We start from the raw sequence: 17,843 nt of genomic DNA, 5'->3' as shown, positions 1-17,843 counted from the left end.
CTGAATCAAACCGAAGGTGGAGCAATTTACCCAACTGCATTATATCTAGGAAGATATGGCCCACCTATAACAAAACCCGTACAAACGATCTTCTATGCAGGCCAAGGCAAGACATAGCCAGGATTGTTGCGGTTAGTACCGGACATTGGCCTATAGGTGTTCATGCAGAGAAGTTGGGTATCTCTTACAAGACCTTTTGACGTAGTTGTAGTGACCAAAGAGAAAGTGAAACGATAATCCATTTCCTCTCCAAATGTCCTGCTTTGGCAAACACTAGAATGAAATACTTTGGAAAAGCATTCTTTCACGAACTTGATCAGCTATCTGACACAAAGATTAGAGACCTAATCTTTTTTCTCATTGCGACAAAATGGCTCTAACACAATGCTCAGTATAATCTATAATTAAGGATTTTTTTCGAGCGCAATTTTAGCTATATTATGGAGTACACAGATTTGTTCTTAATTCATACAACGCGAATTTGGAATGCCTTACCACGCTCTATCTTTCCCAGTCATTAGAATGTTGAAGAACTCAAAACCAATATACACCTGTCTCTTTAGAACATTCAAGGTACACAAAACTAAACTAAATTTTATCAAAATAAAATAGTGCGTATACGCCCAGGTGTGCAGCAGTTTAACAAATCATGTGGTTATTCAGTTTACGTCCTTCGATAATCCTTAGATAATTGAAGGATTCATATGATATCTCTTGAGATGTAATAAGGGTAATAAATGGCTGAAATTACAGTAATTTCGTTTTAAAGCTTCTAGATACTAAGTAAAATATTTTATTCATAATTACTTATTTATATTCTTTAGAAATCCATTTAAATTCAACTTCAGACCCTAAAACATATCGATTTTGTAACTCATTCTTGTCAATCGTCATAAAAGGTACAAATATCGGTTTGTTTTAATGTAACAAAGTAAATAAATAAAAATAAAATTAACAGTAAATTATTCCCTATGCCTATCAAATATCAATCATTACACAATTTTTTATTCATTACTTGTTATACTTTACCACAAAGCAAATGCTGAGAAGTGAGAGTTGAAAGTATTCACAAAGACACAAATCCAGGTGCATAGCACACTCATGGTGCACCATTCATTCGGAACGCTTTAGTTACACCCGTCCACGATTTAGTTACTCCATATATCTCTACCTGGACCACAAGATATAATAAATCCCCCAAATGCACTCTACCTACTCTTTGACGAAAAAAAGTTAAAAAAAAGATACAAACTTGTTGGCTTTTTGCTTTTTGTCACAACTTGAAAAAGTCTAACAGTTCAATCGCTGACTCCTCACGGAACGCGTACCAAGTTCGGTAATGTGCAAGAATTAATTTTTGTTTGCTTTTGAGTGAATCATAAAGTGATTTTAAATTTAAATTATGTTCGTTTTTAAATACGTTATGCTTGCCTTAACCTTGGTGATATGGTTCACAGGCGCGTCTTCGGTCGATTATGATTATGAAGACATGCAAGGAGATCGTGAAAAGCGTACGTTGGTTTTGGGAGTTCTTTTTAAGAAACTACTTCTGCAACAAGCTTTGGCTAGAAATAATATGAGGATGATGAATACCACAACAATGATGCCTCCACCAGAAATGATGGGAGCCTCAAATTCAAGTCCTTCTCCAGCACCACCACCACCACCGCCATCTCCTCCGCAATCACCACCTCAACCTCCGCAAGCTCCTGAGTCTACATCTCAAGAACCTCCTCCACCAGCGGTATCCATGCCTCAAGGAATCCGAAATCCTCAAGCTGTTCCTCAAGGACCTGCACCTTCACATGGATTTCCACAACAGCAACAAGGCCCACCTACCCAAGGGTTTCCTTCACTTAATGTATTCCACCCCTCTCAACAACAATTATTATTCCCTCCAAACTATCCTTTCGGAGTGCAAAGGTTCCGCCAGCTGCCTTTTGGACCTGCTCCTCCATTAGGAGCACAGGCTGGACCACAGAGAATACCTAATTATGTTCCTTTCACCTTTCAAAATGGATATTTTCAAAACATAGCACCGCGGCCTTCGTTCCAACAACTCATCGGCACACCAGGTTCTCCTCCTCAGTCGGCTTCCCAAGTAGCGACGGAAGCGGCACCAGTGCCTCAAAACTCACAGCCTGCACCTCCCCAGCAAATTCCTTCTGACAACGGACCACCACAAGATCAAACACCACCTGAACAGGCACCCCCCTCAGCACCAGGTCCATCTGGACCAGGAGGACCCACACAAGAAACTCAGCCAAGTCCTAGTTCCCAAGATGTACAGCCAGGTCAGACTGGACCCACTTCACCTGAACTACAGAGTCCGACAGGTCCAGGCAGTGACACCACACAAGGGTCGCCACCTAACCCACCTCCCGGAGCTGCAGAACAGCAAGCAACAAATCCACCTGAACCTCAGCAACCGCAACTTCCTGCAGGCGAAGGAAATGTTCCACAACAGCAGAACTTCCAATTCGGAGGCGGATCACTTCCAAACTTTTCTTTTGGTCCACGACAAGGCACAGACCCATCCAATGGACAGGAAGCGCAAGCACCGCCATCGCCACCAGCACAGCAAGGACCAGACGCAAACTTCTCTCCCCAACCCCAATCATTGGATAACAATTTCCAGCAGCAATTCGACCCTCAGTTACAGCTGCAATTATCCAGCAATGGGCTTTCACCAGCAGATCCTAACAATAACCCACAAAACTTTGCATCATCCAATGGATCACCGCAATCTGGTCAACCTGACAATAGCTTTTTTGATTTGCGGCAGTTTGCTGGTGCCGACAACAGTGTTTTTGATTTTCCTCAAGAAGGTGGTAAGTTCGGAAGCTTGTGATCAAAAAAAAATTGATATAGTTACATGAACTTTTGAATTTTAATTGACGCATAGCGTAACAAAAATACATCCAGAGTATAGCTAAGGGGCCTGTAAGCCTGATCTGCTCTAGAGCTTAATACATATTCATTAAAACTGGTCGCTATGGCTTCCAATTAATTCGTGATCAGATAAATCAAGTCTAATGGCTTGGTTAACACAGTTTTTCGTTTTTTTTTTAAGTATAGATCCCAGCCTTATGGTCCAAATAAACTTGTCTCAGAAAATTATTATAGCAGAGCAGTCCTTGTAATTCAATGGATTTGAGTTATGTATGTTGGGGTTGTTGGGGCTATGTCGGTCGGTCGGTCGGTCGATGCGAAGAAACATTAAAATGTCGTGTATTTTTGTTCTTTTTTATTTTTCCATCACCGTATTAACGAGTATCACATGCAATTTGCGCAGCTTTTAATAATGTTTTGGAGCTCAATTATAGCCAAGTTATGTCTTCAAGATGATTGTCTTACTTTTTTGTTGCCTATATAGATTGTGTAACACCTAATAAAAATAAAACATTTCTTTCATTGGGGTTAGGTGGAATATGGTTTCGCGTTCCCGCAAAACCAAAGCGATAGACGTGGCTATAAAAGTAACAGAAACCTATGCTCTGTATGCACAATCATGCAAATCAAATAGAAAGGCATACAAGATTGCTTGTAGCGATTATGACTCTATATAACTGCTGCATTCAGCCTCGCGAGCGCGACCTTTATAATTGAAACTCCATCATGTGGAGACCATTGGCTCGCTTGTCGTTTCGATAAAAACTATTTACCTATCTTATATGAACTTAAATTGCCTTTATTTCATTATTTGTTTTAAATTAGACTTTAACACTATCTTTGTTCTTCATTAAGAACTTAACGACTTCAAAGCTGCAATACTCTATAGAAATTGATAAAAGAGGCTGCGATGCAACCCACACTGATAACTTCCAATCCCGACTGTCGATTTGTCGTTTTTGGTTTTCGTTTTGGGTTAAAAAAGTTTTGAATTGAATTATTCTTAAACATTTAAATCATTAACAATTGAAAATATAGTTTTGTTAAATAGATTTTTAGTTGAAAACAAATTGTTACCAATATTAGTAGCATTTCTTAAATTTTTACAAATTGGATGAATGAAATTAATTTGAGAGATATCAAAAACTGAACATCAGTTTTTACCAAATTTGCGAACTATTTTTTGTATATTTTATTTTTGTATGAAAAACGGACTGTTGGATTAAAAAAAAACTACTGAATATCGAAAACAATATTTTCTGGGTAATAAAAACAGTTTGAAGACAATATTTTTTAATTTTTGAAAAGCTATTTAAGTCGAAAGTAAATTCTTACGATGTTTAAGTATTGTTTTTTTGTTAGGTTTTTTTTTTTTGTAAAAAACTATCAATTAGTTTTTTCTCAAAACTTAACTGACTGTTGACAACAATATTTTGTAAAAGTTAAAAGTAGTTTCAAGCCAATATCTCAAAGTTTTAAAAAGATATTTAAGTCGAAAATCAATTTTTACCACCTTTTGTTATATTTTCTTTTCAGTTTTTTTTGTAAAAAAATATCAATTCGATTTTTCTAAAAGTTTTACTAAATAATGACAACAATATATTTAAAAAGATAAAAGTAGTTTAAAGCCAATGTCTTAAATATTTGAAAAGATATTTGGTTGATTTTTAATTTGAAATTAATTTTTACCAACTTTTATTAATTTGTTTGTTTAGGTTTTTATTTTTTGTAAAAAAAACTGTCAACTCGATTTTTCTCAAAATTTTACTAAATGTTAACAACAATGATTTTTAAGAGATAAAAGTAGTTTAAAGTCAAGGTTTTAAATTTTTGAAAATATATTTGAGCAAAAATTCAATTTTTACCAACTTTTATTAGTTGGTTTGTTTAAGTTTTTATTTTTTGTAAAAAAAACTGTCTATTCGAATTTTCTCACAAATTTTTCCAAATGTTGAAACTATTATTTCTTATGAGATAAAATTAGTTGGAACCCACCATCTCAAAGTTTTGAAAAGATATTTGAGTCAAAAAACAATTTTTATTAACTTTGAGTAATGCTTTTTTCGGTTTTTCTTTTTTATAAAAAAAAACTGTCATTTCGGTTTTTTTCAAAATTTGTCCGAATGTTGGAAACAATATTTCTTATAAGATAAATTAGTTGAAAGCCATAATCTCAAATTTTTGAAAGATATTGGAGTCGAAATTCAATTTTTACCAACTTTGAGTAATGTTTTTTTAGGTTTTTATTTTTTACTGCTAATTTAATTTTTCTCAAAATTTTACCAGATGTTAAAAACGTAATTTTTCGTTGCACAAAATTGTTTTGGAGATAAAATCATTTTGTATTCGTAAAATTTTCGATTTGACAAATTTTTTTTTATAAAAAAAACCTTTAATTGAATGTTTTTCAAAAAATATACTTGTTTGGTATCACGTTATAATGTATTATATAAAATTTAATTTAAGTCTCTAGCGTGTTTGGTTCGTAAGATATTTAGGGTTCATACAAATTTTTCAACTTTTTTTAAAAAACTACCCACTTAATTTTCTTGAGAGCCCTTTCTGCATTTTTCTGCCTTATTATCCATATAACAAAATTTATTTGAAGTCGATATCTCTTCTGGTTCTTGAGCTATGGGCGACGAAAAAACGTCGCGAACGTACGTATACACGCACGCATAGACATCTTTCTAAAAATCTTTTATTTCGACTCTAGGGACCTTGAAACGTCGAGAAATGCGAGCATTTTTAATTTGACAAATCGGACCTATTACAATAACTTGCTATGTGCAGTTAATAAAAATACAGAAGTTGCGGTCAAAATACTGCATGTGTCATAATACTGTATTTAGAATACTGTATGTCAAAGTCCTGTACTTTAAATTTCGGTAAAGTCAAAATTCTGCAGAACAAAATTGTAAATACTCTGAATATTTTAATACAGTATTTTAAATAATTCAAAATCTTGTTCTACAAAATTTTTTACGAGCTCTGTTCAAAATTCTGCATGGGTCATGATACTGTATAGAATACTGTATGTCAAAGTCGTTTAAATGACTCTTCCTTGGAAAACAGTTTAATATGTTATAACGTCAAAAATTCGTTACCAAAATTCTTTGAATAAAAGTGGATTTTCGTGTTACTAAACTGTTGTAAGTTTTCAAGTTTTAAGTGATTTTCTTATGAAAATATCAATATTTTGACACTTTGCTTAAGACAGTTTTTCTAAATTTGTATAGTAGTATTTGACAAACCCTCCAAGAGTAGTTCTTGTCATGAACAGTACTTCCGCAAATAAACTGCTCGTATTCGGTTTAAAACTGTAGATCCTTTCCATCCTTGACAATAATACTCGAACACAGGAATGGTTGAAAGTTGTACGTCACCGGGCCCTAGTTCTTCACGGACTGTTACGCCACCCAAGTTGGGTGCATTTAAAGTTTTGTATTTCTTACCATCTTCTAAACCTATTTTTTCAAAACAAAAAAATTGCGTTAAATTAAATGCTGACTTTTTGATTTTGATTTTTATTGTACCTACAAATATTACACAATTTCTTTATCTTAAATATATATTGCGCAATTTACAGAGATTAATAATATATCTACCTTACTGCCTTACTGCCGAGTTTAAATGAGTTTTTAAGAAAAAAATTCAAAAATAAAGTATTGGTTAAAGGAAAAGCTACTTAAAAACCTTCATTAAAGAGCATAACAAAAGAGTATAAGGAAATACATAATACATTAATAAATATAAAGCAGAGAAGGGTCGGAGTGCAGTCAAAAATTCTGTGAAATTTCAATTATAACTTTAACAAAACTGTATACACATTAAAGATAAATAACAAATAAAGTGTCAATAAGCACAAATCAATAGCATTTAGAAATGTATACATATTTAAAAATAAATAAATAACTGTATAAATAAATGAATGAATAAAAAAATACTATATATGCATATATAACTAAATAAATAACTATTAACTACACAAATAACTAAATACATAAATAAATAAATCAATAAATAATTAAATAAAACATAAATACAAAAATAATAAATAATAAAATAAATAAGTGAGTAAATAAATAAATGCGTATAAAAAGTATCGAATAAAATAAATACATAACTAATAAGTATTTGAAAAATAAATAAATAAGTTAACAAATAAATACAAAGTTAATAAATAACTAACAAATAAATAAATTAATCAACAAAAATAAATAAATTAATAAAATAACAACAGCAAAGAAAATAAAAATTCAGTCTTTTGAATATTATAACTATGAAGCTTAATTTGAAATTAAAGCATTGTCAGATATTTCGCAGAAAACTTTATATCGGTCTTTAAATTTTATAATTCTATCAGAAATATATTCAATATTAGCTAACATGTGTTATTCGTTGGTTGAAAAATGCCAAGGAAGGTTTAACATCATTTTAAACAACTTGTTTTAAAAAGTTTGCAACCTTTGGATATGGCTTTTTGCGCAGCTATCCCAAGCAGGTGATCCGTATAGAATAATTGCTTGAAAAGTAACTTTGAATATAATTAGTTTATTTTCATGACTTAACTTTGATTTACTATTAATAAAAGGATAGAGAATTTTAATGGTTACGTTTACTTTGTTTTATGATTTCTTTGACATGAATTCCACTGTCCAAGTGGACACCAAGGTATTTAACATTTGATTTCCAGTTTGCTTCTACACCGCGGCCGTTGATTAAGAGGGAGTTACTTGGCAAAAAACAGGCTTTTCTTTTTTGAGTGAGTTTTCAAAGCATTTATCTTAATGCTCCAATCATTAAAATATTGTTGAAGTGCATTCAAAGAAGATTGCAAATTGGTTTCAATAACGGAACCAAGTGAATCAGAAGAAAATACACAGTTGGCATCTGCAAATATAGCTTTATTGCAATTTTGCAAAACAGGGAAATCAGCAGTAAAAACTGAATAGAGGGCCTAGAACGGATCCTTGAGGCACGTCTGCAGTACATTCAAAGATTTCCGAAAAATTTTTGTTAACAGAAACAACTTAACTTCTTGATGACAGAAAGGACTTCACAATTTCTATTTTACACATGGGAAAGTTGAACATTACAAGCTTGTGTAAGAGCCCGTCATGCCAAAAAGAATCAAATGCTTTCTCAACGTCAAGTGAAACCATAGCGGTACTTTTACCATTGGTTAAATTAGTTTTAATGATTCTTGCTATTCGATCAAATTGATGGACTTTACTATGATACGTTCGAAATCCAAATTGTTCAGGAGGCAAAATATTATTATTGTTAATGTGTGCCATTGGTATATTTTAATTATTTTTTCAAAACACTTACTTACAGAACTTAGTAAACTTATAGGACGATAACTTACAGAATTGCTTGTGTTTTTTCTAGGTTTCAAAATTGGAATAATTTTAGCGTTTTCCCAATCCATTGCAAAGTAGCTTGTCTTAATACAAGAATTGAACAAATTTAAAAGAAATTTTATACCTGACCTTGGAAGGTTTTTAAAAAATAAGATATTTTATGTTGTCAAAGCCAGCTGACTTTCGCGTTTTCAATCCAAGGATTACATCAATAACTTCCTTAGTTGTAATATACTCTTCCTGATCATTTAAGATACTGGAGTTGACCGAATGCAATGATTGCAGAACTAAAGCTTCTACGTTGCTATTTGTTGTGGAGTTATTGGTTACTGTATGGCAATCGGTAATTGGTTACTGTATGGCAATCGGTAAATATTTTGCCTAAAGCGTTTGCCTTTTCAGAACCAGACAATGCTACAAGCCCATTATCTAGTTTTAATGCATATTTAAGTTAGGCTTCTTAATAACCTTAATAGCATTCCAGAAAGGTTTGCCACCTTTCTCTATCCCTCTTAATTTCATGGTTCCATTCCTTGTTACTGAATCTCGAAATATATTCTTTGATCAAATTTGTAAGAATTTTCGTTTCAGTTAAGTATAAATAATCTCTTGTCGGTATTCATCTTCTTCTAAAACTGCTTCTCATTTTAATGAGTTCAACTAAGTTAGGAGGAAAGACCGTCTTGCTATTTGACCTTATTTGTCTCATCACACTATCACTATCACACACTATCTATTTTACAGCGTTTTGGTATACTGCATTCTAAGTTTACAGTGTTTAAGAATATAGTATTAAAGACATACAAAATTATGACAATATTTTTTTACAGAAATTTTATTAAATATAAAAGCTTTATAATTAAGTTTTGCTTTTGTCAAAAAAAGAAAAGATTCCTTTCCTTAAGTTTTTTAAAAATGTGGAAATTAATTCCAAATTTTGTTTGTTCCTTTTGTTTTTCATAGGCACTCCATCAAATGGTAATCCTCAACAGCAACAACCGCAACAGCAAATTCAATCAGAATCTTTTCAAAATGGACTGTTTGCGCCCAGTGGAGCAGGACAATTTAGCTCTGTCAACGATCCAAGAACAAATTTTGCTTTTAGAGGGCAACAGCTTGACTTTTCATCGCCATTTCAAGATTCCGGTAATTTCCAGAGGAATTTCTTTCAACAAAATTTATTCTAGAACATTTTCAAACATTTCTTTGGATTTTTTTCTTTGAGTCTTTTATTTTGAATTTTGAACTTTTGTACTTTTATAAATAAACATTTTTTGAGAATCATATTTATTTTCAAGTGATAGATAAATTCTTAGATATGTATAAATTGTCGGACAACACACAAAATTTTAATGTTGACTATCCTATTTGACAGTTGGCAGAATAACTGATGTTGTGGTTTTGGGCGACCATCGATCTTATTACCATCAATATTATTGGCGATCTGAATTTAAATTCTGGTATTCGATTTTTGGTCGGCAGACTTTAATTAATTAATTCATTGCCGAACTCCAATTATCTCAAAATTAACGAACACTACAAATACTTTCTCCGTTTTGTTGAGTTATACTAATTGCCAAGTTTAAATATTTTCAATTTTTTACTAAAGAACAAAATAATCAGAACCAAATTTATCAAATAAAAACGTTGTTTAAGGAAAGATAGCTTTGAAAGAATAATAAAAAAGATATAGGGAACGCTGTCATCGTACAGGGATAATATATATTATAACTAGATAATTACACCAGATGGAATTAATTTTAATTCTGAACAATAAAGATTAGTTGAATTTTCCTTTTTAAAAAATAGAATAAAATGAATAAAATTATAGTTTTGTCATATACAGGTTTATCCAATAGAGACGGTTTGATTTTGACAGTTTATGGCAGCCATATTGTTTCTTTTACTTTCTGTCAAAATATTTTATTTTAATCAGTCACTAAAGACAAATCTTCATGACAACTACCATCTTTGAGCAAACACGTGCAACGGAAAAACGCAGAATTAAGGGCCTTGCACATGAGAGCGAACAACGAATGGACGAACAGACGTGATTTTACACACTTTAAAAAGCTAATTTCAGACAAAAACATATTTAAATTATAAGAAACCAATTGATACTTTTGTAAGGATAATAAAATTAGCATTTTGTTCTCTAGAAAAAGACAATTTTGTAAAAACAATTTGGTAGTAACGAATTGCAGTGTGGTTGCTAGGAACTGTCAAACTCTATTCGCGTTCCACATACCATTCACACTGCAACGAATAAATTGTTCGCGCTCAACTTCACCTCAAAATTATACCACTCTTATTTTGTTAGTTGAAAAGGCTAATCATAAATTGACAACTCGTCGCTGTCTGCGAATAGAAATAAAGCTCGTGTGAAAGAAAAGTCAGAATATGCGAACACCCACAGTTCAATATTCGCAGTTCGTAGCTCATGTTCAAAATGCTTTACTATAAAATGGTCGTCTTTCCAAGTCAACTTTTCAACACTTGGTGTCAAATTCGAGTTCATCGGTTCAGTGAGTAATTAGCCAATATTCGTATGTCAAGATCTGACAAAAATATCACCGTTGTCCTTGAAAGTAATAAGCAGATTCCGTGGCAGTGAATTCCGCGTCGCTGACGATAATTTAACCTGTCGCAGACCACAAAATGGCGAATGTTATGTCGTGATCTGGGGTGGAATCGGCTAAGATGATTGTTGATAAATGACAATCAAAATTATCGAATTTGATCCATGTAAGGTGATAATCAAATTGATACCTAAAAAAATGTCACAACAAAAATGTGATAGTCATTTTCAAACAAATATTTTTATTCCGAATAGAGCTACCAGACTCTTACAAAAACAACTGAAAAACACATTCCTGTGACCGACAAAGCTTATGACATTCGAAAAAGCAAGAGAACTAAGAATTTTATTCAAACAGAGCCATTTCATACTTTTATTTAGATATTTTATAGGAATCAATTTAAAATTTCACCAAGGCAACAATGAATTTTGACAATTTGAATTTGAAATTGTTCAATCGAATTGAATTGAGTTGAATAATCTTACACAGACGGAATGAAAATGATAGTCAATTTGATTATCAAAAAAAATGATAGTCAACTATCACCTTAGTCGATTCCACCCCTGGGTTTGTACCCATTCAAGATCCAACTTAAAAAGGTGTTCACTAATTGGAATTTGGAGCAGTTGTTCCCAATTTTGGTCGAAAAATCATCTTTATCCATGAGGTTCAAAGGAAGTTAAAGTTTCGTTGAAAATTATCCCCAGGTTCCTGGCAGAATGCACATAGTCAATGGTCGATCTATCGAGTCGAACTGGTGGAAAACTTGAAGTATCTAAAATGCATATGTACATATAATTAGACGTCGCCTGCAAACATATGAACGTTGCAGGGCTTAACTAGATGAGGAATTTCATTGACTTATAGCGAAAATAATAGCGGCCCAAGAATGGCACTCCTGCAGGGACTACAAGATATGACAACAACTGGCTTCCTACAGCAACACATTGCTGACAATCGCTTTTGTATGAGTGCAAAAGTTTTACTGCATAAGAAGAAAAACCGAAATCATCGCTAAGCTTTTTACAAAGTGTTTAGTGATCAACCGTGTCAAACGCTTGGGAAAAGTCCAACAACGTTAAAAAAGTAGCACAATTAGTGTCCATCGATCTTCGAATATCGTCTACAACAAGTAGAAGAGAAGTTTTGCAACTTTTGCTTCTCGAAAACCTGATTGGTGGTTTGAGCTTAAAAGGCGTTTTGTATTTAGGTATGCTTGGATTTGTTTTAAAATCGACTTTTCAAAAACTTTTGACAGTATTCAGGGTTAGAAGAGTTCTTTTGAATTGGAAGTATCTTGGCATTCTTCCATAGTCTTGAATACTCACAAGTACTTAATATAGAGTTGAATAAATAAGTTATAAATTTTAGGATTTGAGGCAGAACAATTTTCAAATTTTTAGGATTTACTTCATCTATTCCCAACGCGTTCGACTTAATCGGCGGAGAGCTACAAGCAATCCTTTTGACCTTAAGAGGGATATGACGACCATAGAGCTCATACAAATGACCCTGCAGACACTATTCTCTGGATATCGTAGGTTAAATATATTAAGTCATGTTTAGAGAAACATGACGCGGAAAAATGATTGTAAAATAGGCTTTTCTTGGCAACGAACGCCAACAAAGAACACGTCAAGAAGAGTGGGGGTTGCATTATTTGCAAAGTGAGTTACCGTCGACGCATTTACAGGCAAAAGGTTCAAACTTTTAAATTTATCAATTAAAGAAGCGGAGGAACGAGTAATATCTCTACACACAACTATATTTGGAGCGATAAAAGGGAATCTTTCGAAAGAGTAAATAACTGTAGAAATAAAGGGTGTCCCAAAATTAACGCAAGATTTGAATTTGCCGCCATTTGTGCAGTGAAGTGTTGGCAACCCTGAAAAAAAGCAATTTGACAGCTAACAGTATAAGGTAATTAAAAATGGAGCGTTACACGATAGAACAACGTGTCTTCATTATTAAAGAATATTTCAAAAATAGTGAAAGCTTGACGGCTGCAGTTCGAAAATTTCATACAAAATATGGTCCGAATAGTGATTTAACTTCGTCAACTGTGAAGAGATTAATTGAAAAATTCATGGAAACTGGATCCGTTGGAGACGCCAAACACACTGGTCGTCCGAAAACAAGCCGTTCAAATGTGAATGTCGAAGCAGTGCGTGAGAGTGTTGCTGACAATCCAGGAACCTCAATTCGCGGTCGTGGACAAGAATTGCAAATTTCAAGAACCTCTCTACAGCGTATACTCACCAAAGATCTGTGTCTTCATGCTTACAAAATTCAATTAACACAACAGTTGAAGCCTAATGACCATGGACAGAGAAGAGAGTTTGTTGAATGGATTATTGAACATCAACAAATGGACCCTGATTTTTCGAGCAAAATCATCCTAAGCGATGAAGCACATTTTCATCTTGATGGCTTTGTCAATCGCCAAAATTGCCGCATTAGGGGTTCGGAGAACCCACATGTGATTGTCGAAAAACAAATGCATCCACAACGCGTGACTGTATGGTGTGGATTTTGGGCTGGAGGCATAATTGGGCCATATTTTTTTGAAAATGATGCTGGTCAAGCAGTGACTGTTACTGGTGCTCGATATCCCGACATGAATTCACAGTTCTTTCTGCCAAAATTGGATGATATTGATGTGTCCAATATGTGGTTTCAACAAGACGGTGCCACATGTCATACAGCCCGTGAAACAATTCAATTACTGCATGAGACATTTCCAGGTCGTGTACTCTCTCGTTTCGGTGATCAAAATTGGCCTCCTAGATCGTGTGATTTAACACCATTAGACTTCTTTTTATGGGGTTATTTTAAATCACAAGTCTATGTCAACAAGCGCACGACCACCCGTGCATTAAAGGAGGAGATTCAACGCTGCATCATACATTTATGCCACATTTATGCAGAATGGTCATGGAAAATTTCAACAAAAGAGTGCGCATGTGCAAAGCCGTGGAGGCCATTTGTCCGATGTGTTATTCCATACATAAACCTATCCTATGTACTTTACGAGTCAATAAAAATATAACTATCAAAAGACTAAAAACGGCGTTTTCTATTTAATTCAAATCTTGCGTTAATTTTGGGACACCCTTTATATATGTTTTTGTTTGGGGTTTATAAGTCACCCGAAGCAAAATACTCCCCAATCCACAAGTTATCTTAAGAAACAAGTAATCAATGGCAAAATTTTCATCTGACCTGCAAATTTCCTGATGACCCAATCCGTTTCGCAAATAAACCGCCACGCCCCGCCTACCCGACCAATTCTATCTCTACGAATAAGCCTGTTACCCTCAAAAATACAAATACAACATTTTTTTTTCAATTTCATTTTTACAAAATCTTGAATCAAATCATTACACTCAACCGATCTTAATTATTCGGATTCGATTGCTAAACAAGTTAAAGATGATAATCTTTCACCTAACATCGAAGATCGGTACATATTTTTTATTCTTCTAAGGACTGAGAAAGATCTTTGTGCTTCACAATTAGCTATAGGTATTGTTACGAATATTCTAAGGGCTATATAAACATTTGGAAAAGCGTCAAATTTTATCTCAACCGAAATTAAGGGAGCTCTCTCGATAATTAAATTGGCGATGAGAACGAGCTAAAAATTTAGCACATTACTAAATTAATGCATGAACGCTGAGAAATAAACATTTAAAACAATTAAGGATAAGATTTTGTAGAATTTTTTTTCTATTAACTTGTCGTACCGAGAGAACTTCTTTAAAAATATAATCAATTTTTATGAAGGTACTTACTATCCTTTGAAGAACTTTGAGGTAAGATCTCAGTTGAACTTTGAGGTAAGATATCAGTTGATATTCTCTCAACATCGTCAGTAGACGTTGCTACTTTTGGTTACCTTACGGTAGCTTTATCTCTGTCGTCTTTTATTTTCTTTTTCGCGGCTCCACTCAAATATTTCCTTCCAGACATTTTTAAAATCACTTAATATTTGTCACTAAATATTAATCACTTTGAAAAAAATTAAATTAAAGAATTCAACTATAGTTGTCAGAGCCAGTCGTCAAAAAATAAAAGCAGCAGAATACGTCTGCACACCCGCGAGTCGCGACTGGACTGGAAGACCTTACCGCTATATATTTTTACGGCGTCAATAACATGCTCTGACATGTATTCGTAAATTTCGTTTTTTTTTCTTCTCGAGTGTTGATGTTTTATTAAAACAAATACATTGCTTTGGCACGAGTACGATAACTTTGGCGCCGAGATATAATAACGGTTTTTGGTAGAGGGGCTTAATACAAGCATTTTTTACTATGGGAGGGGGGGGTCTATCTCCCCCCGTTTAGGCGGTAGGGGCAATTTAAAAAAACATGTACTTTAAATGGAAAAAAAATAATTAAAAAATAACGGTAATACTTACAATTAAGTATTATACCTTTTTTTAAAGCCAACACTTGTGTCTAGTAGCTTGTTTTTAAATCAAGTCAAAACTATGCATAGTTTGCGAAAAACACTGTTTTAAACTCAAAATTTGGTAAAAAAAAAAGTTAAAAATATGGTTTAGAGTGTAATATTTCAAAATTTTTAGATTATCTACAATGTTTTTTTTTTAGAATACATTGCCCTTATTTATTTTTGATCGAAAACTGAAAACTAGATGATTTTATGTCTTTTAGTTTTTGAGAAAATTGAAAATAACCACAACTACTATTTTAATTTAATTCTTTTTTTTTGCTTCAAAAATCTTATTTTGATAGTAACAATGGTAGGTGCAAGTTTGGTTGTATGCAACAGTGGGATCCGTAAGGGATGCAACCCCCCTGCTTGGGCTCACTATAGGATTTGGGGTGGGTGCAAGTTGGAGTGCGTGCAAAGTGAGGAGGGAGCAAGGTTCGGTGAGTGCAAGATGAGGTGCATTCAAAGTTTTTTTTGCATTTAAATAAGCTGAATTAAAAAATAATTGATATTATATACATAAACATATGTACATATATGTCATGTCCATTTCAATCTCTTTTTTTCTAAATATACCGTTAGGTACTTGACAAAAACTTTAACATTTAATATATTTGAGCATAAAAATGTATTGCATTATAAAAAAATTTGCATTACCTTTACAACAACACAACGGAAGCAAATTCTCGTAGTTTCTTAACATGCACATATGTTTATGTCATACATAAATATGCATATAACTATGTACACACATATAATGCAGCCATAGTAAAAAGTATGTACCTATATAGTTAGATCATAAATAACAAGAGGAAGCATTTGATTTGGGATCCCAAATAATGGAATTCTTTCTAGATATGAAAAAAGTATACCCATGTTTGGTTAATGGACAAGAAAGTGTAGGTCTGCAACTAAAGCACTTCGACCCTCCCGACGTTTGCAGTGAACACCTAGAAGATGTGTTACCGCCAAAACAACCACGGCTCTTGACCATCAATGACGAACTTAACGAACTCCACAGTGACACTAGTACGGACGATGAATTCATTGACGAGACTTACATACCTTCAACACATTGAAAATTAACGTGACTATTTTTCAATAACTCCTGACTTACTTAAAAACTAACTGACTGGGACGCGGAATGCAATGCAATTCTACCTCCTCGTGGTGCATTCTGGGTTATGCTAAATGAATTGCTTTACTTGACTCACAAAATGACCTAATCTTTAACAATTATCCTGAAAGTAAATACCAAAAAAACTCTTTAAAAAGTAGTTTTAAAAACCCCAAAACCAAAATAAAACAACAATCACATATGTAGGTATATACGAAATTTCTAATGCAAACAGTAAGATGCCTAATTTGGGGTGGGTGCGAGTTAGGGTGGGTGCAAGGTGGAGAGGGTGAAAGGTTCGGTGAGTGCATGCAAAATTTCATATGCATCTAAATAAACTGGATATAAAAAAAGTAATTTAATTGAAATATTTTGTTTTGGTAATTTTCAATTTTCTCACAAACTAGAAGACATAGTTTTCAGTTTTCGTTAAAAAATAAATAAGGGCAATGTATTCTAAAAAAAAAAATTGTAGATAATCTTAAAGTTTCGAAATATTACACTCTAAACCATATTTTTAACTTTTTTTTTGACCAAATTTTGAGTTTAAAACAGTGTTTTTCGCAAACTATGCATAGTTTTGACTTGATTTAAAAACAAGCTACTAGACACAAGTGTTGGCTTTAAAAAAAGGTATAATACTTTATTGTAAGTATTACCGTTATTTTTTAATTATTTTTTTTCCATTTAAAGTACATGTTTTTTTAAATTGCCCCTACCGCCTAAACGGGGGGAGATAGACCCCCCCTCCCATAGTAAAAAATGCTTGTATTAAGCCCCTCTACCAAAAACCGTTATTATATCTCGGCGCCAAAGTTATCGTACTCTCCCCATTGCTTTTTAGTGCCTCTTTAAAAAAAACTAGTAGTAAAATATTTCAATTCGAACACCACGCGTATTTTGCACACGGGAGGGTTTCGGAAAATTCACGTAACACGTACTTTGTGTCGAAAAAATACGATTCAATACTCAATTCGCACATCTTTCTTAATCAAGAATAAATAAGGTACTCGAGATAATTACTAATTAGTCCAGCATATTTCCACACTTCGTAAAAAAAATACGAGGCATATAATTCAATTTTTTTTTTCAATCAGGAAACCTTTTCCTGAGTTAAGCACTATTCACATGAGCACGACCAACGAATAACCGAATATTCGTCGATTTTGACATGAGAGTTTTAAATTCGTCGCTAATGAAGTTTGACAAGGAGCCACATCCAAACACCATTCACCACCGAAACCAAAACAAGATTGATTTTTGTAGGTTAAGTACGCGCGTTTATCTTATTCGTTGCGAGTGTGGATAATTTGGAACGCGAATAAAGTTTGACAGTTCGTATTTTTGCGAGACGAATTAATTTGTTTTCTTAAATGTATTAATATATGATATTGAAAAGTAAAAGTATGCATCATAAATCAAATAGAAACT

General features: G+C 33.3%; 1 protein-coding gene across 1 annotated transcript; it reads left to right on the top strand.

Moving 5' to 3' along the window:
• Positions 1–1,133: 1,133 nt before the first annotated feature.
• LOC129940460 (basic salivary proline-rich protein 2-like) lies at positions 1,134–9,544 on the top strand. Its single transcript, XM_056048806.1, has 2 exons — positions 1,134–2,831; positions 9,222–9,544. The coding sequence occupies exons 1-2, from the start codon at positions 1,403–1,405 to the stop codon at positions 9,443–9,445; spliced, it is 1,653 nt and encodes a 550-aa protein (XP_055904781.1). The 5' UTR covers positions 1,134–1,402; the 3' UTR covers positions 9,446–9,544.
• Positions 9,545–17,843: the final 8,299 nt, after the last annotated feature.

The sequence above is a fragment of the Eupeodes corollae genome, chromosome 1 (assembly GCF_945859685.1).
Source record: "Eupeodes corollae chromosome 1, idEupCoro1.1, whole genome shotgun sequence".
Taxonomy (NCBI): domain Eukaryota; kingdom Metazoa; phylum Arthropoda; class Insecta; order Diptera; family Syrphidae; genus Eupeodes; species Eupeodes corollae.
The sequence above is the reverse complement of the archived record's forward strand: the minus strand, read 5'-3'. Positions and strand labels throughout refer to the sequence as shown.

Coding starts and splice junctions, on each gene's coding strand:
- LOC129940460 (XM_056048806.1), top strand. CDS start 1,403: ATGTTCGTTTTTAAATACGTTATGCTTGCCTTAACCTTGGTGATATGG. Junction 2,832..9,221: donor TGATTTTCCTCAAGAAGGTG/GTAAGTTCGGAA, acceptor TGTTTTTCATAG/GCACTCCATCAAATGGTAAT.